This window comes from Gymnoscopelus braueri, assembly GCF_963280865.1.
Source record: "Gymnoscopelus braueri genome assembly, chromosome: 6".
Lineage (NCBI taxonomy): Eukaryota > Metazoa > Chordata > Actinopteri > Myctophiformes > Myctophidae > Gymnoscopelus > Gymnoscopelus braueri.
The window spans coordinates 27,018,651-27,045,948 of NC_137607.1; the positions used below are offsets into that span (position 1 = coordinate 27,018,651).

At 42.8% G+C, this 27,298-nt stretch overlaps 1 protein-coding gene across 1 annotated transcript in view; it reads right to left on the reverse strand.

Annotated features, from left to right (window-relative positions):
• The window catches only part of ano8b (anoctamin 8b), a 44,655-nt gene extending 18,238 nt beyond the window's left edge, over positions 1-26,417 (reverse strand). The window contains exons 1-4 of the mRNA XM_080429760.1: positions 26,066-26,417; positions 6,247-6,357; positions 5,268-5,400; positions 649-787 (exon numbers count right to left, since the gene is read on the reverse strand). Coding sequence (XP_080285886.1) covers positions 649-787; positions 5,268-5,400; positions 6,247-6,357; positions 26,066-26,252 — 570 coding nt within the window. The 5' untranslated portion in view covers positions 26,253-26,417. The remainder of the gene's footprint in view (positions 1-648; positions 788-5,267; positions 5,401-6,246; positions 6,358-26,065) is intronic.
• Positions 26,418-27,298: the final 881 nt, after the last annotated feature.

Here is a 27,298-nt window from a genome sequence, read left to right on the forward strand (position 1 = left end):
TGTGTGTGTGTGTGTGTGTGTGTGTGTGTGTGTGTGTGTGTGTGTGTGTGTGTGTGTGTGTGTGTGTGTGTGTGTGTGTGTGTGTGTGTGTGTGTAAGCGCCGGTGTGCGTGTGTGTGACCCCCACATTTTGCTGGTCCTCACTTTTCAAGGTTATTTTAGGTTCAGGGTTATAGTTGAGGTTATAGTTACAGTAGAACTGGGCTCAGGTTAAGGTTAGGGCAAGGGTCAACCACTTAAACCCCATATGGGTAACCGGAGTCCCTCAGGGCTCAATACTAGTGTCTTTTCTGTTTTCTGTTATTGTGGGGAAAGCTTTCGCTGAAAATAGCCGATCGACAAGCTCACAATGCGACGCAACCTGTTGCGTTATGAGCTTGTCGTTCTGCTATTTTCAGCGAAAGCTTTCCCCACAATACCGATGCTGGGGTTTAAGTGGTACACAGTACACAGCAAAATCCTCAGTGTTAATCTAATTCAGAGAGAGTAAAGTGTCCATTATTTTTTATTTGTATCATAATACAACCTGTGTGAGCGCACATACTGTATGTGTGTCCGAATACAGTACAGTACCTGTGCGTTGTTCTGTACTGTATATGTAAATGTGACATGCATGCTGCCACACACACATGCACGCACGCATAGTCACCTGTGATGTGAAGAAGCACAGCTCGCTCTCAATGTTCTCGTAGATGTAGTCTTCCTCACAGGAGAAGCTACGCGCGCCTCCTCCGAAATCTGACTTGACGGCCTTCCTCAGACCCATCTCCTCAGCACCTCGTAGTAGACTGCAGGGCCACGTGAAGACACATTAATACAGTATGCACACACACACACACACACACACACACACACACACACACACACACACACACACACACACACACACACACACACACACACACACACACACACACACACACACACACACACACACACACACATGCAATATTTGCCACCTTTGACATTGACCAAATACATATGCGCACGCACGCACGCACGCACGCACGCACGCACGCACGCACGCACGCACGCACGCACGCACGCACGCACGCACGCACGCACGCACGCACGCACGCACGCACGCACGCACACACACACACACACACACACACACACACACACACACACACACACACACACACACACCCCCCCACACACACACACACACACACACACACACGTCTCTCTATGCTCCTTTTCTTGCCTCTCTCATACTACCTCTTCATCTCTCCTCCCATCCTCCTCTCTTCTTACCCTTCATTCCCTCATTTGCACTTCTCTCCCATCTAACGGTCACCACCCGTCCTCTTTTCCTTTGACTTAAGTCTCCTTCTCTTTCCTTCTCCCTCTCCTCTCCTCTCCTCTCCTCTCCTCTCCTCTCCTCTCCTCTCCTCTCCTCTCCTCTCCTCTCCTCTCTGCACCTTCCTTGTTCATCATTATAATTTCTCCTCTCCTCCCAGAGGCTGTGTGCTGAAATCACAGTAATAATGCAGGGCCACACCCTCTGGTCCCTGCAGACTGACAGCTCACGTCTCTCGTGCACACAAACACACACACACACACACACACACACACACACGCATGCACAGGGTCATAAATACACACACTGACGTCAGCATAATTGTGCACAATCACATCACACGCGCACGCGCGCGCACACACACACACACACACACACACAGAGAGAATACACAGGCCTGTCTCTGTAGCGTCCATCCATCATACAGTCTCAGCCACCAGTGCAGTGAGCTCCACTGAACACAGTGATGAATTGCAGTGGGAATGTGTGCTGTAAGCTTCTATGCCATAGCTGGATACTGCTTAGCCTGCATCCCCATAACACTGACACGTATAAGAAAAGTCCTTGTACGGATAAAAGCAAGGCTGTATCCATTCAAACTGAGTGTTTAGTGGCTTTCACAGGTGTGCCAGGAATCTTAATAAGCCACCCCACCCCCCTACCTCCACCCAAGAACATCCACTCTGGCTCCCAAGCCCTCATTTAATCACACATTTTATTGCTTTTTATTTCCTCCCCTTCTGCACAGTAATTTTATCCTCTTAATTTTCTGTTTTATTTATTTTTTTTAGTTTTCTTCTTCTTTTTATTATATTCAATGTCTTTATAATGTTTCTTTTGCACTCTCTTAAAGGTCTGTCTAAATGTTGTAATGCTTAACGTTTTACATAAAGCACTTTGAATTGCCTCGTAGTAATGTGCCCCCACCCCCCTCCCACTCTCTATCTTTATTTTAGAAACAGTCAAAGTGGTCAAGAGTTGAGGAAGAAAATCTTATGTGAGCGTGTGATACTGCTGGGGAGAGGACGTATAGAGCCACACTGTGGGTTTATGCTAATTTAGTAAATCTCCATTAGTCCTAATGCAAAATTCAGCACAGCACAGAAGAAGAAAAGGCAATGTCAGAGAGTATGACATGGGCTAAATGTGCTTCCAACTAATAACGTTTTCATAGCCAGCAATGGAAGCAATGTGCCTGCTAATTTAAGTCCCCCCATAACTTGTATACTGTATTGTTGTTCCCATCCCTGTTGGAAATGTGTGTAAAAAGAATTTGCCACGTATCCAGCATTTTACCCTGGGTGAGGGGAGTGATAAACGAAGCTGTATCAGTCCTAGGGCGAATAACTGTGACCAAACTAAAGCTAAAAAAAAGAGCCACGTGCACTGAACTGTAAAGCAGAATTTAGTTGTGCGGCGGTGTTGTGCAACAAAAATATCTACAAGCTCACAACACGTCGCAGTGCGATGTGTTGTATATCAAGTAGTTCAACAGTGAATAATATGTACAGTCTATCAACAATATTTATATGAGTGAATATAAGTAAGTTCCAGGCTACTGCTACAGTTCTGTATTGTAATTATGATTCAGTTTGATAACATAGATAAAGATAATTATATTTCAATTAGCACACTAGTACTAAATTACCCTATAGTATACCCTTCTGTATATACCATCACTTTCAACTGACACAATAGCCTAGTAAACCACCTTGGGCCTTCAGTCCACCATTATTCTCACACATTCACTCAACGTATAACTTGCTCTACATTTTATGCTTGGCTTCAAAATGGGGTTGAAATTACTGTTCAAGGTGAATTAGAGATTATGACACAGCCTACTTTCTGGGTTATCTTTTCTATCGCACATAAAATATAGGTCAGCCTTTCTACCTGGAGAGAGGTGTGTGTGTGTGTGTGTGTGTGTGTGTGTGTGTGTGTGTGTGTGTGTGTGTGTGTGTGTGTGTGTGTGTGTGTGTGTGTGTGTGTGTGTGTGTGTGTGTGTGTGTGTGTGTGTGTGTTACTAGGACAAACTTCACACAGCCATCTGCCTTAAGCATTTCATTTAAAACATTCCCAGTCTTCTCTCCCTCCCTACCAGATCTACTTTTCTATTCCCATTCCATTCACCATGTTCACCACATAGGTTTTATTCGTTTCTTTTGAGAGTCTTTGAAAAATTAACTGTCAGCAAAGTAGTGGACAACAGCAAACAACAGATGAAATATATTGTGGGACGATGAGTCCCTCCATACCACTCACTCCCTATCTCCTCCACTCTCACCCCATTTGCATTCTTGTGCATTCATACTCTACTGTCTACATTAGCATCACATTGACCCTGAGTTCATCCTCAAATCTCCAGGGAAATTACAAAGAGGGGGAAACGGGGTTTCCATTTTGGAACATTATAATCCAAGTGAATAGAGCACATAACTCTGCCTGGCTCTAACCTTCTGTTAGACCCTCAAACAATCCACATTATAACAGCCACAGGCAATTAATTGGTGTTAACCACTTAAGCCCTATTTTATATTTTGGCTATTCGAAAATAGCCCATCTACAAGCTCACAATGCCTTGTATTGCGGTGAGTTGTGAGCTTGTAGATATGATGCTAAATCTTTAAAAATACTTTTTTTTTTAGTATTGTGAATGTGCTTAACTAATAGATCAGGCAGCAGATAAATACAGTAACACGATAACTTGTCTGTACTATGCTATACTAACAGAGAGCATAAAACTGCAGGATCGTCTTCAGTTTTGGATAAGCAAATATTACGTTCCGAGTAAGACTATTATTGATTAGCTAACCACATTGTCGGAATTGCTGCAATACTCTACAAGGTTGGTCATCTATTCTCCTTCACAAGAGTAATAGAGTAGTAGGATGGAGGTTCTGGCTTCATGAATTGTCTATTTCAAGATGTTTTTGACTTCATGATGCAAGAATAACTGCGGCGGTGTCACAAGTGACAAGGTGTTTTACTCCAGGTAAAGTTCAAAAGACAAACTCCTGTTACCAAGAGAGGTGTCATAGTAATCAGACACCTGGTAGTATAGTTAGTAACTATATCCTTTAGCCCAGCCAGAACCCATTACGATGAAAACAAATGGGCGGAGTGATTATTCAAGCAGCAGCAATCACACTACCTGTAAGGCTATAGTCATGCCAGCCCAGCAAAGCATAAAACTGACAGGGTTGTTTTCATTCACAATCATAACCCCAGCCATGGTATACTTTATATCGTCGCTTTCGGACAGAAGTTTTCTTCAAATACTAGAATGAGAGCAAAGGTAGCGAAAATTGCCAATCTACGGTATAAGCTTACAATGCGTCAAGGTGAAGATTTCTGCTATAAGCAAGTAATGACATGCACAAAATATGGATGCCTGGGTTTATAAATATTCAATAAAATAAAAAGGAGCTTGTGAAATAATAACTACATTGGATCCATTGGTACACAGGTTATTTTTATTCCATTTCCTGAAAAGTTACTGTTTTGGACATTCAGTACGCCTGACAGCAATATAACCCTGTACTCTGAAGTTAGGCACTACCTAACAATAATGTTGGTGGAGCACACCTACATTGGGTGACTAGCTCTACCCACCCATAGCCTATAACATTTGCAGTTATCCACTACTATTTAAGCATATGAGTCTGCTGTGTGTAATGTATGTTGCACGACTGTATACAGTATGTGAGTCATGTAGATACCGGTAAGTCTATTATGCTATGTTGGTAGTCCTGTGTTCATTGTTTAATACCGGGTTGTCACGACAACACGAAGCAAAGTCCTTGTATGAACCTCACGCTTGGCAATATGGTGCTCCTGATCCGCTAACATGCAGGGTAACATGAATGTAGCACACGCTCCAGAGTTGAGAGTTGCTAACAATAGCCAGCCTGTGTATGATGCATTACACCCCCCCCAACCCTCCCATCCCCGGGCGGATTCCTTACTTCTCATATGTCGCCGTGACGAAGAATGCGTAGACACGCGTGTGCTTGTGATGTCGGATTTGGATGATGAGCTCTGGGATGCCCAGCCGTATGTGGTTCAGTAGCCATAGCAACGTGTGATCGTCTATGGTTTCTGAAACGGGAAACAAACAAAAAAAGAAATATATTTACACTGATCATGCGTCGGCGCTGCAGTGTACCTGCAGTCTTTTACTACTGTAGATAGATACCACAGGGCAGTTCCACGGGAACTGGAGGTTAAGTGCCGCAATAAAACCTACTTTTATTATGTAATTGTTGAGGATAGGGAATAGAGTTTGTCATTTATTTTCTCCACTTAGATTTTTCCCCAACTTGTGCTGGCATTTACTGCAGTAGCCTGCAGTGTGTTAATACCAGGAGTCCACCAGGGGTCCATACTTGGCCCCCTACATTTTACCCCTCTGCACTAAATACAATTACAGAAAATAGACGATTTACAAGCTCACGAAGTGCCGCAAAGTGCTGCAAACGTTCACCTACTTTCACCAAATGCTCGCTTATTATGACATGCCCAGAATAGGGATGCTAGGGTACTTATAGTTAAAGGAGTAGTTCACCCGAAAAATATATGATTTTCTATCAATTACACACCCCATGAAGTCTTGAATTCATGGAGATTTTCTAAACCAATAATTTGATGACCGGCGGAGTCTCAAAGAGTCTTCTACTGACCGATGACCCGGTCATCAAATTATTGGCTCAGGGATGTGAGGGGTGTGTAATTGATAGAAAATAAGTAATTTGAAGTACTCCTTTAATAATGTGGCATGCTGCTGAGTGCTGACTCCATCATCATAACCAGAGGTCCCATTCAGCACCTGCAACTGCTCCTGCTGTGGTATGTAGGATTAGTACTTTCTGGTTTACGGAAACTCTGTTCGGGGTGCAACAGTTAATCAAACTCGTTTTTCCTTTTGTGTGTGTGTGCGTGTGTTACCTGCAAAGGTCATGAGGATATCACAGTTTTCTGTGGGCACCGATTTCATCCAAGACTTATGGGACATGAGGTGTCTTCCAGCCTGTAGCAGCCGCTTCCCAAACAATTTATCTGAGACACAGAGACAGACAGACAGACAGACACAAAGAGAAAACAGCCGATCACTATCCAGTGAAGTAGAATACTTATAACACACACATACTGTTGTACACACATACAGACGTGGGCAGTGGGCACTCACACCCACAGACAGATTTAAATGTCACACACCCCCCACCATGCAACATGAGATTGACAAAACTGGACTTAACTCCGTCCTGCCAAGACCAGTGGTCACATACTGTCAACATTGTGTGCAAGTCAAGATCACATGCACGCACATGTGTGCGTGGCACACCACACTTTTATTTTGATGCTGCATTGTGAGTTTAATTACAGTGACGCTGGCACACATAATGGCAAATAAAAGAAGAAAAAATATGAATGGTTCATCAATACTAGTGATATAAATGGACCATTCTTTACTTTTTTACCTGGCCATGAACTGAAATAATGTAATGAAATACCTCTGGTCCTATTCCTAATGCCACCACATCAAACGCCCAGCCAGAAATAGCCTCCTGTGTAAGCCTTCAGCTATGTCACATTACAACCTGGTCACCCTGGTTCTATCATCTACTGACCCCACATTAAAGTTAGTGGGGTCAATAGTTTAAAGTTTCCTTAATGGTTCTTAGGGCCTGGGTAACCCCAGACCCCAAACAGTACCGTGCTGTAAGAGAACATTAATCACTTAACCACTTAACAATTTAACCCCCCCCCCTCCCCATTCTATTTTTTTTTAAATAGCCGGATTACAATATAAAATATATATATATATTTGCCTATAATGACATGCCCAAAATTAGGACGCCAGGGTTAAAGTGGTTAAACGGGTCCTGAATACTGTAGTACTGAAAGGACAGAACACTGTCCCAGAACAAGCCCTGGGTCTTCAGAGAGTACAGAAAGTAGACCACTTTCCAGAGAGCACGCACACATGCACGTTCACTATCACAGCCATCATAATGGCAAAGGAATATATATATATATATAGTTGCAGTCGGGCAGAAAACTTGTATGTCCAATGTCCATATTTCACAAGTAATGAAAATAGCAGAAAATAGATCTACAAGCTCACAACGTGTCACGACGCGTTGTGAGTTTTTAGATCGTCTATTTTCACTATATATATTATACAAAATATATATAACAAAAAAGCAACGTTTTGGACATACAAGGTTTCCACCCGACAGCGACGATATATAATATATATATTATATATATTATATAAATTGCCAATTGCCATGGGTACTGCTGTCCCTGTTACTGCAAACCTCCTCTGTTGGCCTGGGGAGGGTTTGTAGACAACCACATGCCACCCACATGGAGCTGCCAGCTGCTTCTTTTCACCTGACAGTGAGGAGCTTCAACAGCAACATGAGTGAGGTTCATGTTATCTTCCACAATTCCCCTCCCCATTGAACAGGTGTCCCGGCCAACCAGTCCAATAAGAATCAAGAGGGTTTTTTTCAAGCAGCGAAGTGTAGGTAGGACATGTTCCGCAAAGATAATAATAATAATAATAACAACACTGTATGTACTGAAATATACATCCAAATATATCAAATAAGAATACGATTTTAAAAAGAACGGCAGGTATGATAAAACATCTATTACGGTCCCCACTATAGTCTTTTAGGAAATCATATCTCCATGGTTTGATTCTGAATTTGAAGCTCCAATAAATACCTGTCAAATAAAACTATTATTGTTCCGTTGCACAGTATGAGTTTCACACTAACAGCACAGTGGGTCTTTTACAGAGAACTGATATTGTCATACGGTACATAACGCAGACATACAAGAGGACAAAATAAGGTTGAATATGAACACTGTTAGACTTCCTCTCCTTTTAAAATCAATGCTGACATCGACTCTTTCAGGAAATTCACTTGACTTTTCTTTCTATGAGATTAGATATTTTCTGCCATGACAAAATAAGTCATGTAGGTGCTACAAACATTCCCCTTAAAATGCTTTGACTAGGAGCAAGCATTTATTTTTTACATGATCCGTCACGTATCCTCGGTGCAGTACTTACAAAGAGCTTGCGCCAACCCCATCTGGCTCCATGCTGCTCGCCCTTTCTGAAGGACGTTTTCAAACATCACAACAGACCGAATAGTAAAAGGAAATATGGATGTTTGACTCTTTAATCTTGACATGTACTCCCAGATACTGAAGTGTGTTCGGTTGTCTCGCTGCGTCTGGGATGAGAAACAGCAGGCAGTGGCAAAGTCTCTTAGCCTGATCATGACAGGCATTATAATGAGTCCTGTATTCATTGCTAAGGACATGAACAACATACAAACACTGTCTGTCTGTCTGACTGTCTCTCTCTCTCACACACACAGGCTCCCTAGCATGGAATCCTGGGACAGCCACAATTATAATTTACTTCAACAATTCTTCAATTAAAGACACCATTTGTAAGTAATCTTTTATACAGCTTCAGCAGCAGACAACAACTATCTACTGGTCACGGGCACAGCTCACACTTCTCTACAGCGCTGCTCTAAAACATCACTCATGAGCAGAGTCTTTATTTCAAATAAACATTATGCACAATGCAAGGCTGGTGCAGAAGAACGCAGTTTTTTTGTTTGTTTGTTTGTTTGTTTGGGGAGGGGGGGTTGTTCTGGTGAACTGTCTGAGCACCACTTGACTTCAAAGGGAAAGATACTTCCACTAAATTAGCCTCCTCTGACCTTATAGACAGCTGACACCAGCAACTCCACAACTTGGCCAAGTGAGGCTTTGCAGGAGCGGCATCACTTCCTACCCTTTAACATTAGTGGGCGATATATTCAAATTAAAGAAGTAGTAGTGTTAGTTGTTCTTGTTGAGATACCACACGCCTGAATCACCATCATCATCACGCTCTCAAGCTGTCCCGTTTGGAACATTTCCCATCCTCCTGAGTATTGCTTCATTTATACTGGTTGTATGAACAGTGTGGTACAGTAGCTGTCACTTAAACATAGAAGATCTACAAGCTCGCAATGTATTGCACCAGCAAACAATGAAGCAGATCAGGCAAAATCATGTAAGGGCAAAATGGCCACCATGTGAATATGGTAGAGACGCAGAGAAAGGCCCATTTGTTGTTGATACAAATTCATTTTCAGTAAAATCTGAAACGTGCAGCAGATCTCTAAATAAATCTCCACTTAAAGTACTAAATAGAATAGTCACTGAATTTGAGTGATAATAAAAGTGAGAGTGTGTGTGTGTGTGTGTGTGTGCGCGTGTGTGTGCGTGTGCGTGTGCGTGTGTGTGTGTGTGTGTGTGTGCACGCGTGGTATTCCATTTAGATTTGAGTAATATTAATAATAATTATAATTTGGTCTCCTCCCCACCCCTCTGGAGTATTTGTCACTGTATATTTGCACATACGTTGAGCCGGAGAAACTTGCAGTGATGCGGGTGGACAGGTGGTATGGTGTCTCTTACAGACTATCTTTCAGGTAGGACGCAGGACGCAGGACGTGAGAATGCGGGGATGACGGTCTGATGTGCTAGTGAGCAACACGGGTGCTCCCCAAGGCACTGCTGTCACCCTTCCTGTTCACCGTCTACGCCTCTGACTTCCGTTACAACTCTTAAGACCTGTCACCTCCAGAAGTTCTCGGGTGACACTGTTGTCGTCAGCTGCATCACGGACGACGCGGTGAGGGACCTCAGTGGAGGTGGAGCGTAGTGAACTGCCTCCGGCTCAGTGCTAGCAAGACCAGGGAGATGGTTGTGGGTTATCGCAGGAGCAAGAGGGTCCCTCCGGTCCTTAGTTTCATTCACAGGGAGGTGGTGGAGTTTGTGGACGGCTACACATTCCTGTGAGTGCACTTGAACAAACAACTGGACTGGACTGACAACTCTGATATCCTCTGCAGCAAGGATTGTTCTTTCTGAGGAGGCTGAGGTCCTTGGGTGTGTGTAACACGATGCTGCAGATGTTTTATCAGTCTGTAATGGCTAGCTCTCTTTTCTTTGCGATTGCATGCTGGGGGGCAGTGGTGTTTTGGTCGCTTCACGGCCAGTAATCTTTCACGCGCACGCGCAGGTACGGCACGGTACGGTGCACACGTGTGAACGCTAGAACGAGTCCCCCTAGATTCATGAGCCAAGTACCCAAATGGCTACTTTGAATTGCATAACAGGTTTACCGGTGAGCGTCCTCATACACGGTATAAAGGCATCACAGCATCATACTGCTACAATGCAAATGTGATTAAGACTAGAATTACATTTAAAACTTCGTTTTGGTTTTCCCACCATTACATCTGTAGTGTGTTGACATCCGTTCTTTCTATTATAGCCTACACCTTTTTCAGCTCCTATAATTCAAGGCTCACAAGGCTCACAACGCCTCGCAGCGCAAAAAACATTAATTTATACAACATTGACGACAGTGCTGTAAAACAAGTCTATGAAGCTATCTATGAAATCTATGAAAAGGTTGAATCTGCAACACAATTGTATACACAATGTAGTGGGGGTCCCTGCTTCATCTCTCTCTCAGCTAAGGGGTTCTTGGCCTGAAAATGTTTTAAATGAAACCCGCTGCACTAACAGAATCAAAGATGCATAGGTCTTTTGGTAGTCAACTACCAAAACTGTCTCAACTGGCAGTGTGAGTGGTTATGCATTGATGGGAAATATATTTCACGATATGCAGCAGTAGTTCTCAAAGTGGGGTTTCCTTGGACCCCCAGGGGTCCTTGAGGAGGGGGTTCCCCCTGTAATATTAGTTACTATAGAATCATTAATAATAGCAGATCTACAAGCTCACAACGCATCACAATGTGACGCATTGTGAGCTAGAAAAATCTAGAAAACAATTGAAAGATTTTAGATATTTTTAAAACATGTGAACAACTTTGTTGTACAACTTCCTTGTATGGGGGTCAAATACATATTAATTTGGGGGTCCTTGAAAAGGTTTGAGAACCATTGATATACAGGAGCTATACAGAATGAGGATTGCTGATAGGGTTTGCAGGGTTTTTTGTATGCAGAGCAGGATTAAGAAGACGGTTTGATCAGGCTTAAAGGTTAATTAATAAAGCTTTAAAACACTTCTTTCACGTCTACTCAGGCTTTTGTATGTAACCCAGACAGTTATTAAGTTGCTTGATTCAATATTTAGATATTTGACATTCTTTTGATCAAACACGCCCCCCTCCTATTCAACTTCAAACTCCATGTTAGACTCATTGAACACACATCCCTGCTTCTGGCGACTGATATTGTCCTCCTAATGAATGGGGAGACCTTCGTTTTTTGATCAGCATTAGTCATTCAAATTCCGTTTTCATTCATTAAAGAATAGCTTAGACTGCCGAAGCTCTTCTTTCTTGCTTTTCAAGCTGAGAAGTCTGAATTCCAGTTTCCTTAATACATCACTTTCGAAATGATCCATAGTGGATCTCATTTTGTTTTTGATCAAGGAGAGTTTAGACGAATGCTCCCCAGATGTGCCGGCAAAGTTAGGCAGATTCTAAAGGCAATGTCAACATTCGGAATAACTTGTATGATGTCTTTTCCTTGTGAGATGTAAATGTGAGCCTTGCTAAATGTTTTCACTAAATGTTTATGCATTGTTTGAAATGGACCGTTTCATGTCATCTTGAAAGTCTTTTGAGTAGGCCTACTTAATTTGTAGGTTGATTATCAACAATTACAGTGAACACATTCACTGAAAACCTTTATTCTTTTATGTACATATTTTGTTGACCATCAGGCCCTGGCAGTTCATCAGCCTTCCTTGTGTGCCGCCATTCTCGCTGTTTGTCATATCCAAAATCCCTTTTTCGTGTTTTGTTGATATTCTCGATTATTTAAGATTAAGTCTGTTTAAGATTAAGGCAGTTTTGATATATTTTCGGTTATTGCCCAGCCCTACTATATCATTTATAAGCTAACTCAGTCCCAGTAAAACCCATAAGAATGACATAGGGAACAGCCACATACTGTAATGTAGGCCAGCAACTGGTAAAAACACTGTAAACTAACACTAGTTTGTTATTCCATAAGATCAGAGCTTTACGTCAGTCTATCTATATTCAGAGCGTGTGGTGTGAGAGCTTTACATTGCATGTCACAGTAAATCATGTCATGTGATGAGACTGAACAATCTGCTGAAACAGCAGGAATTTTCAGAGGACAAGTTATATACCTAGCAAAAAATCAAACAAACAAAAAAACGCAACAAAATGCAACTATAAATAGCCTAACTAATTAACAACACAATGTAACATGCCGTTGTTCTGGACCTGAATCATACATCATGGTTACAAAACAATATAACAATTATAATTCTTTCGCAGTTACCCCTCGAGGTATTTGTCTTTATGTCCTCTGTTTCTGCCAGGTAATGGTAGTTACCTAGCAGATGCGACCAGTGACTAGGATAGGGTGTGACTGTTGTAAGCTGCCAAGAATGGCTTCATGTCATTAAAAACTTGCACTTGCCTAATTTATACTTCATATAACGCTGTCGCACACCGACAATAATCAATCTACAAGCCACAGCGTGTCACATCCCTTGTAGATCTGCTGTATTTGGCACGCGGCAGCGTCATGCAATGAAGTATAAATTACGACCAACGAACGAGGCAGAAAGAGAGGGAGGCAGCCAGACAGTCGAGGGACAATCTGTTAGAGTCGGACAGTCATTCAGACAGGAGACAGCTTGACAGAGCACACCTTTCTATAGTCACACAAAAATGCAGACGAAAGAATTATCCCCGTTAGGATTAGATTCCATCTTTAAGTGGGCTAGTATAGAGGATCTAATCAGGTTCAAACATGATTTCCTCAATTAGAGCCATCTCTCTGTCTGTACTGTATGTTTGTCGCCTTCCTGCAAAGATGACCCCGGACGACCTGTTGTTCCCAAATCCCAGACATCATCTTTAGGTGCACATACTGTATACGGTACATAACCGAGACAAGCAGAGAGGGACACAATCAAAAACACAGACAGACACAGGCACAAACGAGCAAACGGACACAGACACATTTGCGTTAATCGCGTCGTTTAGGCCTATAATTTAGTCTATATCATATTTATTTACAATGATAGACGTGTACAAATGTGCATAGTTACTAATATGCACTACAACTGTATGATGGTGGTGAAATGTGCACCCTAAGCTATGACGGCATGCAGGAAGGACATGTGCTTGTGCGATGAATACCAAGCGAACTCCGAGTAGAATCTGCAGGATGCAAGTCCTCCCCATGTGCTCTGACACAAACATTTCCAGTCAGTTGCTCGTTTTCCTTCTCTTTCTCTGTCTCCACCTCCTCCCTCCTCCCTCCTCCCTCCTCCTCCTCCCTGCCTCCCAAACACTGTCTGACGGGTTTCATTGCTTGTCGCAATGGCCATCTCCTAGTCCCAAAGCACACTAGCATGAATCACACATACTGTATAGGTGTGTAAGCATTATGCATGTGTGTGCAGAGACACACACGCTCGTACGCACACACGCAGTCGCACACACACACACACACACACACACACGCACGCATGCACGCACATGCGCGCACACATAAACACAAACACACACACAAATACGCATATTCGTCTCTTTCTCTTCCTCAGGCAGCTGTGCACACAGATCTGTTTTAGCTGATATGAAATCCCCTCTCCCTGTCTTAGCAGGGAGCAGCTCTGTTACCCCCCCCCCCCATTTCAATCTCGCTCGCTCTCTACTCCCTCTCCCCATGTTCACAACCCCCCCTTCCCTTGCACTCTCTTTTATTACTGCACACACACACACACAGTCTCACACACACACAGTCTCACACACACACGCACGCACGCACACGTCATTGTGTCACTGTGATGTTCATGTGGGCATGGCCTGTGCCAGCCCTCAAACTGACCAAGGCGAGGGAGGCCGGGGGGTGTAAAAGGTCAGGCATTCTTAGCGTTGTGCGCTCTGAAACGTCCAAAATGCGCTTGCTCTGTCACAAATAGATCCAAGACTCATTTGTCACTCACGCTCATACAAAGTATGTGTGTGAAATGTTGGTGTAGCATGCTCCGCCACTGACCGCCAGACTGTGATAACATAATATAATAAAAACAAAATAACAAGATGTAAAAAATAAGGTGTAAGCTAATATGAGTAAATACTTAGCATCAATAAGTAAAAAGTGTAAAATAAACACACTCAATGAGCCACGGCCTGGACACAAATAATTGCTAGACACTGACAGTATAAGATCACTGACAGACAGACAGATCGATAGACAGCTGAACAGACAGACAGACGTGCACGCGCACACGCACACACACTGGAACGGCTGCTGTCACAATGTGTCACATGAGTGTGGATGAGATTTAAGTTCTGACATTAGACACTATTTGCAAATGTGAACTACAAAACAATACAATACAGAAACTGTAGTTAAAAGTACAAAATATATACTCATACCTGTAAATTTTTAAGGGGCTTTAAGAGAGGGCATTCGTGCTTCTGAGTAACTGTACAAGCAGCGCCAACTGAAGAATAGAGCACCGAAGTCTGACGTAATTTACACATCCTACCTGGTTCGCGGTTTTCCACCCCCGTTCTGAATCCCCATAGACGTCTTTAATATTGCGTCAAATAAGAACTGTGTTGCAAAAATAAACAAATGACCCCGGCGGTTTGACTCTTATGGATATGAAGCATCAACTAACGGTGAGAAAACGCAAATGTTACTTCCGCCGAATTAGTAAAATTTTCGCCAGAAACAGACTGTATCAAATATAAGTGACTGACTATCATAAACGATACAGAGCCACCTCCCTGACAATATCGCAGAGACAGTTTGTTTATTTTTGGAACACAATTCTTATATGAGACGATTCTAAGATGACCCAATGTTATTCTCCATAGAGAAATTACTTTACGAACCGGCGGATGAACGAGTGACGTCAGGACTTCTGTACTCTATAGACATTTAAAGTTGGGGTGTTAAGAAAATAAGGACACTTGTTTTAAAATAAACACACTCAATGAGCCACGGCCCGAACACAAATATTTGCTAGACACTAACAGTATAAGATCACTGACAGTGACAGAATGATAGACAGCTGAACAGACAGACAAACACACACACACACACACACACACACACACACACACACACACACACACACACACACACACACACACACACACACACACACACACACACACACACACACACACACACACACACAAACCCCCACACACACGCACACACACACTGCGACTGCTACTGTCACATTAGCGTCCCTTATAAAGGCTCATGATGACTGGCATTAGAAATGGCACTGCTCCTGTACTGTACAGGCACAATATTACACAATATTAATGACGCATCTACAACAAAAGTATGGCGTATTGTCTAAATGACTACTTCCATGTCTATTTCAAAGCAATCCAGGGACTGCCTTGTCCTAACGACTTAACCCCTAAATCCACATTCTGGGGAAAACCTTCTCAGAAAATAGCAGATCGACAAGCTCACAATGCATTGCGTTCGGATGCGTCGATCGGCTATTTCATTGGATATTTAATGTAAGCGAAAACAGAAAAGACACTAGTATAGAGCCCTGAGGGACTTTGCTCAACAGCGTATGGGGTTGAAGTGCCTAATTATCAGACTGCCTTTCTCTTTTTTTCCCAACCATTATTACATGCTCCAGATATGATCTTTGCATTATAACTTCCTATACAGAGGCAGTGGAACCCTTCAAAAGAACCTTAATGAGTTTCTCCATTTGGTACAGTAGGAGCTCATTCTGATTAATAGCTGCTGAGATGAGAGGCTATCCTAAGTGACGTAATCCAGATTGTGACTATCTGCGTGCGTCAGGGTGGTTTGACGCGCAAGCTCTCCCACTCTGATGAATGGGATGAAGATGTCAGTGCTGGTGGATATCTCAAGTCCATTTCCCTCATTAACTCACGCAGGGAGGGTAATGGGGACACGTCCTTTGCCTTCGACTTAACTATGATCACACGTGACACCGGTGCTGGGAGCCAAGGGAAGGACAATGTGAGACAGTGGGAAGGGAGAGCCACAAATACTTGCATTTGGAATATTTTGGTGACAAGTTTATTCAACTTCTTCCTTACATGACTTTGTTCTTCTGTTCTCGCTTCCTCACGCCCAGTTAATGTAATCCCCCTCTCTCCTCTCTGCCAAATAGGTAAAGTTTGAGGTTCATTCTAGGCTAGCTAGTTAACTGGGGTGACCTATCTCAGTGGTGTGTGTGTGTGTGTGTGTGTGTGTGTGTGTGTGTGTGTGTGTGTGTGTGTGTGTGTGTGTGTGTGTGTGTGTGTGTGTGTGTGTGTGTGCACGCGCTCGCGCCTTTCAGAGCTGTGGATAAGATGCCAGCTACAGTGAAAAGACAGACAATGCAGTCTATTATTCGGCCAGGTTACAAAGATGAAAGAACTGCAGTGTTGAACTGCCTTACATGATAACCTTGGTGCAACAACTACACAGTGAAGACCAGAGTATTCAACTCAGGTCCAGTCTACTAAGTCTAGAGGGTTTAAGTGTTGATTTCACTGATCTCGTTCAGATAGGCACAGACTGGTTACCTAACTGGCTGAATTGGCCATTGTGGGGAGGGTGTTTACAAATTATGAACAAGTGACTGAGTGGTGATGAATACAATCTAATGAATGCCAACTTTTGTGTGCCAAATGGACCTGCATGCTTGCCGGGCAGCAGGCACCGTCAAACTGAACTGCTGAATCTCTGGGCGGACGAAGGGTTTTTCTAATGAGCACCCAGAACAAAGGAGTGGATTACACTTATCAACAATGCCAAGTCATCTGGGGGCTGTAAGGAAGGGGTCAAGATTACTGAAGCACTATTCAGAGTTAAGCAGTTGAGACAGCCATTTATTTGCCACTATTTGCAAATGTGAACTACAAAACAATACAATACAGGAACTGGAGAGTTAAAGTGCAAAATATTAAAAAGAAGAAAGCATTGACAGCAGGGCAGGAATTTCAGGGAGACCACGAAGGCCATGGCCGTTGTTGCCCCTCAGTTTGGCCTTGTGCCCTGAGGCCACAGTGGCCTTAATGCCCCAGCTGACTGTACCACTTTCTCCTCTGTCTCTTTCTTGTCAATGTGTAGACACCAGTGTCTCTTTCTTGTCATGTAGACACCAGTGTCTTTTGTTGAGATTCTGAATTCTTAACTCCTCTGAATCCCCATCTTTAAACCAATCCAGTGACTTTGATTGGTGCAAGGCTGAGCATGGATCAGATTGTAAATACCATCATTTATTTATTTCACTGCATATAGTCTACTCTACATATTACATTTTGAATCATCCTCAAGCCTTAAATTCAATTAATTATTTAAACGGACTAAAATCGTGTTTTATTTGATGGCCTTCCTGCCCTGGCATTTGGCCTCAAAAAATGGACAACACCAAAGGCCAAGTGGCCTTGCCCCTAAAATGACAAAATTCCAGGCCTGATTGAGAGATTAGGTTTTCTGGGGCCTGTCATTATTTTATAATAATGTCCTGATTTGGGACACAAAGAAAGATGACTCCACTCACTGAAAACTGCTTCTGAGTAACTGTACAAGCAGTGCCAACTGCCAAGCATTTAAAAAAAGAATTGACATTTAAAGTTGGGGTGTTAAGAAAATATCAATATGACACTTGAGTATTGCAATATTATGTTTTGTGATACTGTATCGATTCTCAAAAACACTGTATTTTTTATTTTTATTTTTTGAAGGTCAAACAATGTGCAGTTAAAGCAACATCTTTTCATTCATTTTTTCTTTTCTTCAACATACATCAATTTGGGGTCAGAAGTGGTCAGATGGGGAGGGCCACGTGCATTTTCAGAGCGTGTTATTTTAATAATCAATCAATCGATTGTGTTATAATCGGGATCAGTATACTTAAAGTTCCTATTTATCACAACGAAGACTCATTTTTCAAGGTTTTAAAGAAAACAAATTTTTTTCTAAATGATTTGGGGGGCCCACAATATCCTCGAGGCCCACCAGTGGGCCCCGGCCCACAGGTTGAGAACCACTGTGCTAAGCTATTCCTGGACACACAGGAAACACAGGAGGCACTAAGCCAGATCAATAGCCAGGGGCCTCACTCTGATGTATATTACTACACATTTGCATCCACTTCCTGTCTGCTCAATGACAAGCAGAGGAAGACATCCAGCATCAGTGATGTGGCTTTGATTTCTCTTGCCTTTGAAAAGGCCTTGATGGCGACATGGAAAAATAGTACATGTACTGTAAGTGTAGCAGAGTAGACCTGCCTGAAGTCCAGGATCTCCATTGGTCAGTGGGAAATCCCCTATGTGTGAGCGGGAGATGTTGAGTTAACATGCATACATGTCAATAACAGCAAATAATAGACTTCAACAGAGAAGACAAAACATACATACAAATGGTGGAGAAATGTAATCAAAACACTGGACAGCTAATACAAATATTATAAAAAGTCAAATGCTAATTAAATAATATTTGATTGTGGAGTAGGCACTAGTAGGCAGCATATTATTCCATTAAAGACTATGAATTATGAATTACTCCAAGCTTAATGTTTTCATTTCACTTTAACATAATTTTAACCAACCAAACTGACCCTGAGCAACTGAATTTTAGAGAGAATTATCAGGACTTCAAGAAGCCGTATTACGGCTACTTTTGAGATTAAATCTCAAAAGGGATATGCACTGACTACACATAAACAGGCCTTGACTTTCCTGCCTCAGTCAACAAGGATCAGAAGAGAAGAGACAATCACTGGAAATAGTTCACATGTAAATAGATGTACGAGAGCAAAGGTGACGTGTCTCTGACAGCCAATTTGTTCAACCGTCATGTGCAACGCTCTGGGACTCTCAGACCTCTGAGGGAATGGAAAATGGTGTCAGAAAAACAAGAAACACTGTAATGTTCACGTTTGCCTGTCTAATTTATACTTCGTTGTACCCCTGTATCGTTCACAGAAAACAGCTGATTTTCAAGTGAATACATTTTCGGTCGTACGACAAATTATATAGGGCTAAAGACAATGATGTGAGCATGAGAGGTGTCCACTATTACTTTAGAAATATTGCTTTTTGTGAACATGCCAGTGTTGAGGCCATCCCTTTATTTTTTGTAGTATCTAAAAATCCCCATTCCACACAATATCCTCACAATATCTATATCGAGGTATTTGGTCAAGCATATAGTGATATTTGATTTCTTCAATATCGCCCAGCCCCAGGCAGTACAGTACAGTACATTAGAATAAAACATGTGGAAAGAGAAAGTGACAAAACTTTGCCTGTAATTGCTATAGTGGTGGGCTTTCGTCATCCGTCAACATTGACTATGTGCAAATGCAGTAGCCCGAACAGAATGTTCCCCTACTCTTTCTGTCTCCTTCAGCGTCTTAAACAGGCTGCTGAGGCAAGTTTCTGTCTTTAAACAAACAAGTAAAAAAAAAAAAGAAGAGTGATTGAGAACGGAAGAAAAGGGGGGGAAAAATAGTCTCAAGGGGAAAAAGTGATAGTGTGGGACCAAGCTTTTGAGAATCCCCCTTGTCTTCACAACAAGCAAGACAACAGACTGAAAGAGAGAGGGCAGAATGAACCAAATCATTTAAAAGGAGAGAGGCATAGAGGAGAGGTCCTCACGGGATCTCTCATCAGTCATCAGTGACAACAGGCTCTACAGTAACAGTATGCAAATGTGTATCAGCTGGAACAGAAAGTACTGTATTATTTCGTGCAGAGATGTAGGTTACACTCTCAAGGCCCTTCCGGATAGAGTGAGGCTAATGCGGACAGATTTTGTTTCCTAATGTATGTATGCATATCCTCCAAGCAAGCCCAACTCCTGCTGACTGAAATGGAATATACTTACTGAAGAAAAAAAACCTAACAAGAAGCTAGAAGTTAAGCTAAAGCTAAAAAGGAGGGGAGAAAGTAATGAAAGACTCCTGGGTTATAAAGTAATGATTGGAGTTAGTAGCGCTCACTCCAAGTGGGCCTCTGTTTTAGTTGGAACACAATGTGCTGCTTTCCTATGAGACTTGACTGAGGTACACACAGTATAATCAGCCAGCTATTGCATATATGTAATGGAGAGTTGATGTTGATCATTTTCTCCTTCTTCGAGATTTAAAAAACCCTAATACTAAACAAAGAGTTAGCACTAGAGGAAATAAGTCAAAACAAAAGAGAGAGAAGAAATCTGATTGGAAAGATCATGGATGGAGTTTTGCAGCAGCAGTGGTGGACAATGTTTGTATTTTGTATTTCTCTCGTACTGGCAGCTAGAAGCGTTCTGGCTACTAAGGGTTAAGTACACGAAGTCACATAAAGTACATATGCACAGTAATGAGCAGCCTCTATAGTTTACATATGAGGCGTAATGAAAGTATAATCTTTAAAACAATTGACATTCATTGAATGAAAACAACCACACATGTACAGAAAAATCACAAATACTCGAGGTTCAAGGTGGGACTAAAACAAAACTTTTGTGGTGGCTATAATATTAACAATTAATAAATATAATAATAATAGATAAAACAGACGTGATCAGTGTTGCTTACTTCATTATTGTACCTTATAATATGATGCTGACATAATCAGGTAAAGGCTAAGTTTCTTGTTTAAAGGGTTTACCCACAGTGTGTGAATTGACCTAGATATGGAGCACTCAGCAGAATATTCTGCAGATGGAAGATAGACAGAGCCCCAGCTGTTTTCTCACAAGTGTGTGAATTGGATATGAAACGTCCGTAGCGCAATCATGTTTGTTTCTGAAGATATAAAATAAGACGAGCCTTCTAATCTTGTAATAACTGCTGTTGAATGCATATAGGCAAAACACTGGTACTTAAACACACTGACATGCTTGTTTTGACTGCAAATATATACATAGATAATAGTAATCTAGAACAGAGATTTAGCCTACAGTATACATTCAGAGCTCGTTATCCTGCACCAGAAAGTAAAGAGGGACTGATAAGGACTACATGACTGAGACTACAAGCATTCCTCACCATGGTCATTGCACTTCTCTTAGCTTTGCTTAGCAACTACAAAAATAAATCCCAACCTAGTCAGTACAGTCAGTGAGGATAAAGGACAGGGTGACTGAATGCATTATCGTTTTTTCCCCCAGCAATGCAATATCAGTTGCCAGCAGGAAAGGCTTCCTTGGTATATATTGATCCTGGTATAACCACAGATAAAGACATTCTAAAGACATTGACAGGGTTTCCTCTACATGCAGTATTAGTTTCCATCCCATATCGAGCACAAGGCAGGAGACCTGTATCAGTACTAGCAGCAGTTTCCCTCTACTCAGGGTGCAGTAAGCTCTGGGGTATGCATTACCATTCCCTGCTTACAATGTGTGATAATCTTCATGGTTTATAAAGTCTATTCAATTCCAGAGGGCATGAATGAGGGATTCATAATTCCATTGGCTAGAAAAGAGACGGTATTCTGGACGATAATGATTAAACTCTCTCTCAAACAAAAAAAACCTTTGGAATCTGGGACAAGCGCATTGCAAGTGTCAGGACCGGGAGAGTGATGCATGGGTTTCAATCCCCCAACTGTATCATCAAGGACATATTTGCAAATTATCTCTTTGTAATGGCTCTAGTCTAGGGTAATTATACATGGGAGGTCCAACCATGTATGTTCAACTGTATAAAAATGCCATTTCAGGCATGAGATGAAGTGCCCATAGGCCATAGCCTAGCGTAGCCCATACATTTTATTGTTAGGTTGATGGGTTGATATTTTTTCACCACAGAAAATGTCATCCCTCTTATTAAATTCTGTCTCACATTCGGTACAGAATGTGTTTGACCCTTCCAGGTAACATTAACACAAAAGGGAACGCCCAACAATGGGGGAGGCATTAAGAGTATTGGTAATATGTTACAATCTGACAACTATCTTATTACCAGCAGCAGCAAGGTCACCCCGCCGCGCATAGACAATTTTCCTTGATTGCTAATGCAGGTCTGGAATGGAATATGAGTGGGAGGAAAGGAAATATACCTCCATCTAACATGCAATGAGCGAGAGAGAGAGGAAGAGAGAGAGAGAGAGAGAGAGAGAGAGAGAGAGAGAGAGAGAGAGAGAGAGAGAGAGAGAGAGAGAGAGAGAGAGAGGGAGAGAGAGAGAGAGAGAGAGAGAGAGAGAGAGAGAGAGAGAGAGAGAGAGAGAAAGAAGGGGAGGGGGTGTAGACAGAGAGAGCTACAGACAGACAGCCATTAGGTTCAAAGTCATTAGACACCACACACACTGCTGTCATTATATCATTGCTGCAGCATATTCATCACCCCCTTCATCTATGGATGAGGTAAATCCAATGGCTCTGTGCATCTGCTGCTGAGGAGAACAGCCCTGCTGTTTACAGCAGTGGGAAGTTCAAAACGTAGTTTTAAAACTTAGCCAGTCGCCACTCAAAATTACCTTGCTGGCTTTTACACTGTGCTGTATTTAAACCAACCTGTGTGACACTGAACCTGCCTAAATCTGTCTGAAGTAAAGCAGAGGAATTCTACTCACTCGGAAAGGAGAGAGGGGCACTCCTGACAGGTCCCTGCTTAATACATTTCACTCATGCATTTTGCACAATGTGAAGTGCCTTTTTTAATGCCATGAATCATAGAAACCTGGTCTAACATGTTTTGAGTATGGATTCCTCAGACCACTGTGCCACTTTGAGAAAAAGCCCAGAGTGGCAAAAAAAAGGGCTAAACTTTCTAGCTTTAGACAGAGTTCATATTTGCTCCCTCTTGTGTAACTCAAGAGAGTTCTGTTTAACTAGTACAGTATCTAATGTATCAGATCATTTAAAAACACCAACCTGGCACAGGGCTGTGCCAGATATCATCTTACTTTTACACTCTCAGGGTTAAACACTGAGGATTTTGGGTGACCCGATAGCTGAGTGGTACCACATGGGCTCTAATGCCTGGCATTGAGTCCCCTGTTCGATTCCCGGGCGGCCAGAAATCATTTGCTTCATGTGTGTTTCTCTGTGTTTCTGTGTGTTTCCTGTCTCTCTCCAATGTCACTATCAATAAAGGCTCAGAACCCCCCCCCCCTCCCAAAAAAAGGAAAGAAAACGCACACATGCACACATAAGGTTGATTTTAATGTGTGAAATCAAAATTGCTCTACTAATTTGTTTTGCAATATGAAATATATGAACCATATATCACAGCTTTTGTGACGAAGAACCCACAGATATTAGGCCATGCTGTCATATATATGTACCTACCAAGGAATAACCTTAATATTTTGGACACTATTGTAGCAAAAATATTTACTTCTCATCTTCACACCATCTTAATTGTTTTTTTTTCACTGTAACTGAAAGATATTTGATAGGCACAAGCAGGTTGATAAAAAGGTCACTCTGCACAGCTAGGCTACATCTGCAGCAGGCCTAGATGTCCAATGTAATAGTATACATAGCAAAATCTTCCAGTCCATTTGTACATTCTCAGAATTTTAAATTAGTGTGCCAATCTTCCACATGTTCCAGGAATTTAACTGGACACTGACTTCTGAAGGGCTTATGTCACAGCAGACACTCCATAATGATTACTGCATGTGACTAAAAGAAGAAGTTGCTCTTAACAGTACACTACGCCACTGTTGTTGATGCTCAACTCAACTCATGCTAGTGGAACAGCATAATCACACACATGGCCTGATTTCAGAACTACAGCACACTATTGTATCATTCAGCACCAACCTCAGAGAGTTTCAGACCTTTACATTGCTCGTTCCAATTATGGATGCTTAATTAATCCTTGAAATTAGGAACTAATGTCTGAAGCTACAAACGAAGATGGCTGAGAGGATCAAAGTCATCCCGGGCTACTGTGAAGGGATTAGGAGAATATGGTGGGAGCCTGCAGATGATCAAACATCCAAGCCAATCCTTCCAGACTGGAACTAAAATCTCAGCAAGAAAATGCACCCTGCCTTGCTGTCTGATTGACACTAACACATGTGAGGACAGTTATATGATATAATCCCAGTGAATTCCTCAAGACCAAACCACACTGCATCCTGATCCATGGAAAGAAATTGAGAATGATGAAGATGCAGAAAATGCAAAACAGGCTCAGATGCTGCAATTCACTTTTGTATATACACAACCTGCTTTTTAAAGTTGTGCAGTAGGAGACAAATGTACTTTTGCCTTTGTGTCTGATCATTGCTCACATGTGGACACAGTTGATTTTTGTTTTATTTTTCATTTCTTGATCTGTAAAACACTGTATGCTTTCTCATTCCCTCACTTCTGCAATAGTGGGTCTTCACCTACAAAAAAACTTTGGCTTACAAGCTTAGGCCCATTGTGGTATGTGTTATAACATAGTAACATGACAACAACATAGCCTATGATGCTTGCTTTTCTCCAGCAGCATTCTCAGATTACTTTCACCTGCTCTGGATTCTGGAATCGAGCCCTCATCCCCCGGCAACCCACTGCTCATAGATAGACTGTAGTACTGCATCACTCTGCAGCACAACTCGTGGGGATCAGAGGCTGGCTTTATGCGGCCCCAGACATGGGAAAACAATCCTATAGCATGGCAGCTGAGGAGGCGCTGCTGCTCAGACCGACTCCCTCAACTAATAACGTGGGCTATTCCAAAAATAACATGCAATTCTTACAAAGAGGTCGCTATGATTTCACTAGAGTAGAGCTATATGAAGCGTGTCCGTTCTGCTAAAGAGGGGAGCGCATCAAAAGCTTGAATGGCCTTAAATCCTCCGTCACTAAAAGGACAATACATGCACCTGCCAATCTGCCATCCGGTAGCCTAGAGGAGACATATGGCTATTCAAATGTGAGTTTAATGTTTTTTAACAGTGGAGGTAGCCTGGTCAAGCAGGTCCGCCAATAGTTCAAGTCAAAGGTACCCAGTTAGGCTATTAGACAACGGACGGTAAATCCCTGGATGACATCATTAAATATAGTGTGTCTAAAAAGCAGTTCGGGAGACAAAAGGACGGTGCGGGGAGCGGGGTGTGAGGCGAGGCGTGCATCACATTCACTAGCCATGGATCACCACAACGGTCGTCTGTCACGATCGTCATGGATGAACTTCAACGTGGTGTTCGCACTTTCTCCCTTTTTAATCCGTACATCTACATAAACGTTCAAATTTCAAATATAAAGTGCTTAACCCATGGCCACAGATGTTATAATTATTTACGGGCCATCAAAAGTACCCGTATATTCCGTATTGTTCAATAAAAAGCATTTTAATCTGATCGGTGGCCATTTTCTCATAGAGTTATAATGTTTCAGAGTGCAATACACCTCCCAACCGATAGGGTCATGTTGCTGAAAGCATAGGGCAAAATACGAAGAAAATGGCCACCAATATGATTAAAATCCTTTTTATTGAACAATACGGATGTTACAGGTACTTCTGAAAGGCCGTACATAAATGTAACATCCGTGACCATGGGGTAAGCACTTTATATTTGAAATATGAACGTTTAAGTAGATGTACGGTCACAAAAAGAGAACAAGTGCAAACACCAGGTTGAAGTTCATCCATGACTGTCATGATATATGAGTCAGTCATGCATCAGGGCTACACGTTCACCTGCCCTGTCGCTCTCAGCAGTCTCCGGCGCTAAGCCGCATCGGCCATCGGAACGGGTAGACTCACCTAACACACCGTTGCCGGAGGACGTTTGTTGGCCCGGAGCAGCAGCGCTCATCTCGGGCTTTTCTCCCTCGCCCTGCGGAGGACGGTGTCTGTGCCGAGAGGAGGAGCTGCTCTCGGCGGCGCCGTCGTTGGCGGTACTTGCGGCACTACTGGCCGCCGCGGCGGCTGCCGCCCCCGTGTCGGGCATGCTGCTGCTGCTGCTCTCTTTCAGCGGGGAAATGAAGCTATTCTCCGGTAAATTCTGGAGCGGTATCGCATCTCAGGAAGGCAAAGCATCGGGTCTTGGCGCACCACTGGCCGGCGGCGCGGGGTCTGATTCAAGGGTTAAATGAGTGTGAAAGTGAAGTGAAGGTTGTTGTGGTGGAGGCTCTCATCCTGGTTTGAAGCAGGATGCGCCCCGTTGGATCTCACTATAGAGGAGGGACAAAGAGGGGGGGGGGACTGGCCGAACTGCATACATCACACACGGACGTAGGCTCTCAGGCGACACACGCGCACGCGCGCGCGCAAACGCATGCACGCACACAGCACACACAAGCATGCACGCACGCAGGCACGCACGCACACACACACACACACACACACACACACACACACACACACACACACACACACACACACACACACACACACACTCACACACACACACACACACACACACACACACACACACACACACACACACACACACACACACACACACACACACACACACACACACACACACACACACACAGGAACCCACACATGTATGTTGGCTGGAAGCAAGAAAGGGAGAGGGAGAGAGACGTGCATCTTCCTCCTCGTCATCATACAGTGACCTCTAGCAGCTGTCAGAGTTCAATGGTTACCATAACCATAATTAGAATATTCTAGGCCAGTGGTTCTCAAACCTTTTCATTTCAAGGACCCCCAAGATGTATTTGACCCCCCCCCCCATCTCAAAAATATTTTGTGCCATGGATTTTTCGTAAATAGCAGATCTTCAAGCTCATAGCGCGATACGAAGTGACGTGCTATGAGCTTGTATATCTGCTATTTTTGAATAGCCAAAGTATAAAATATGGTCAAAGTGGTTAAAATGATTGTGACGCTATATTAACTAATTTTGCTGGGGACCTCCTGCTACCCCCCCCCAAGGACCCCTGGGGGTCCCCGGAGCCCACTTTGAGAACCAATGTTCCAAACCAACAGCATAAACACCAGCCCAATAACCCCAGCCTTGGCTCTGAT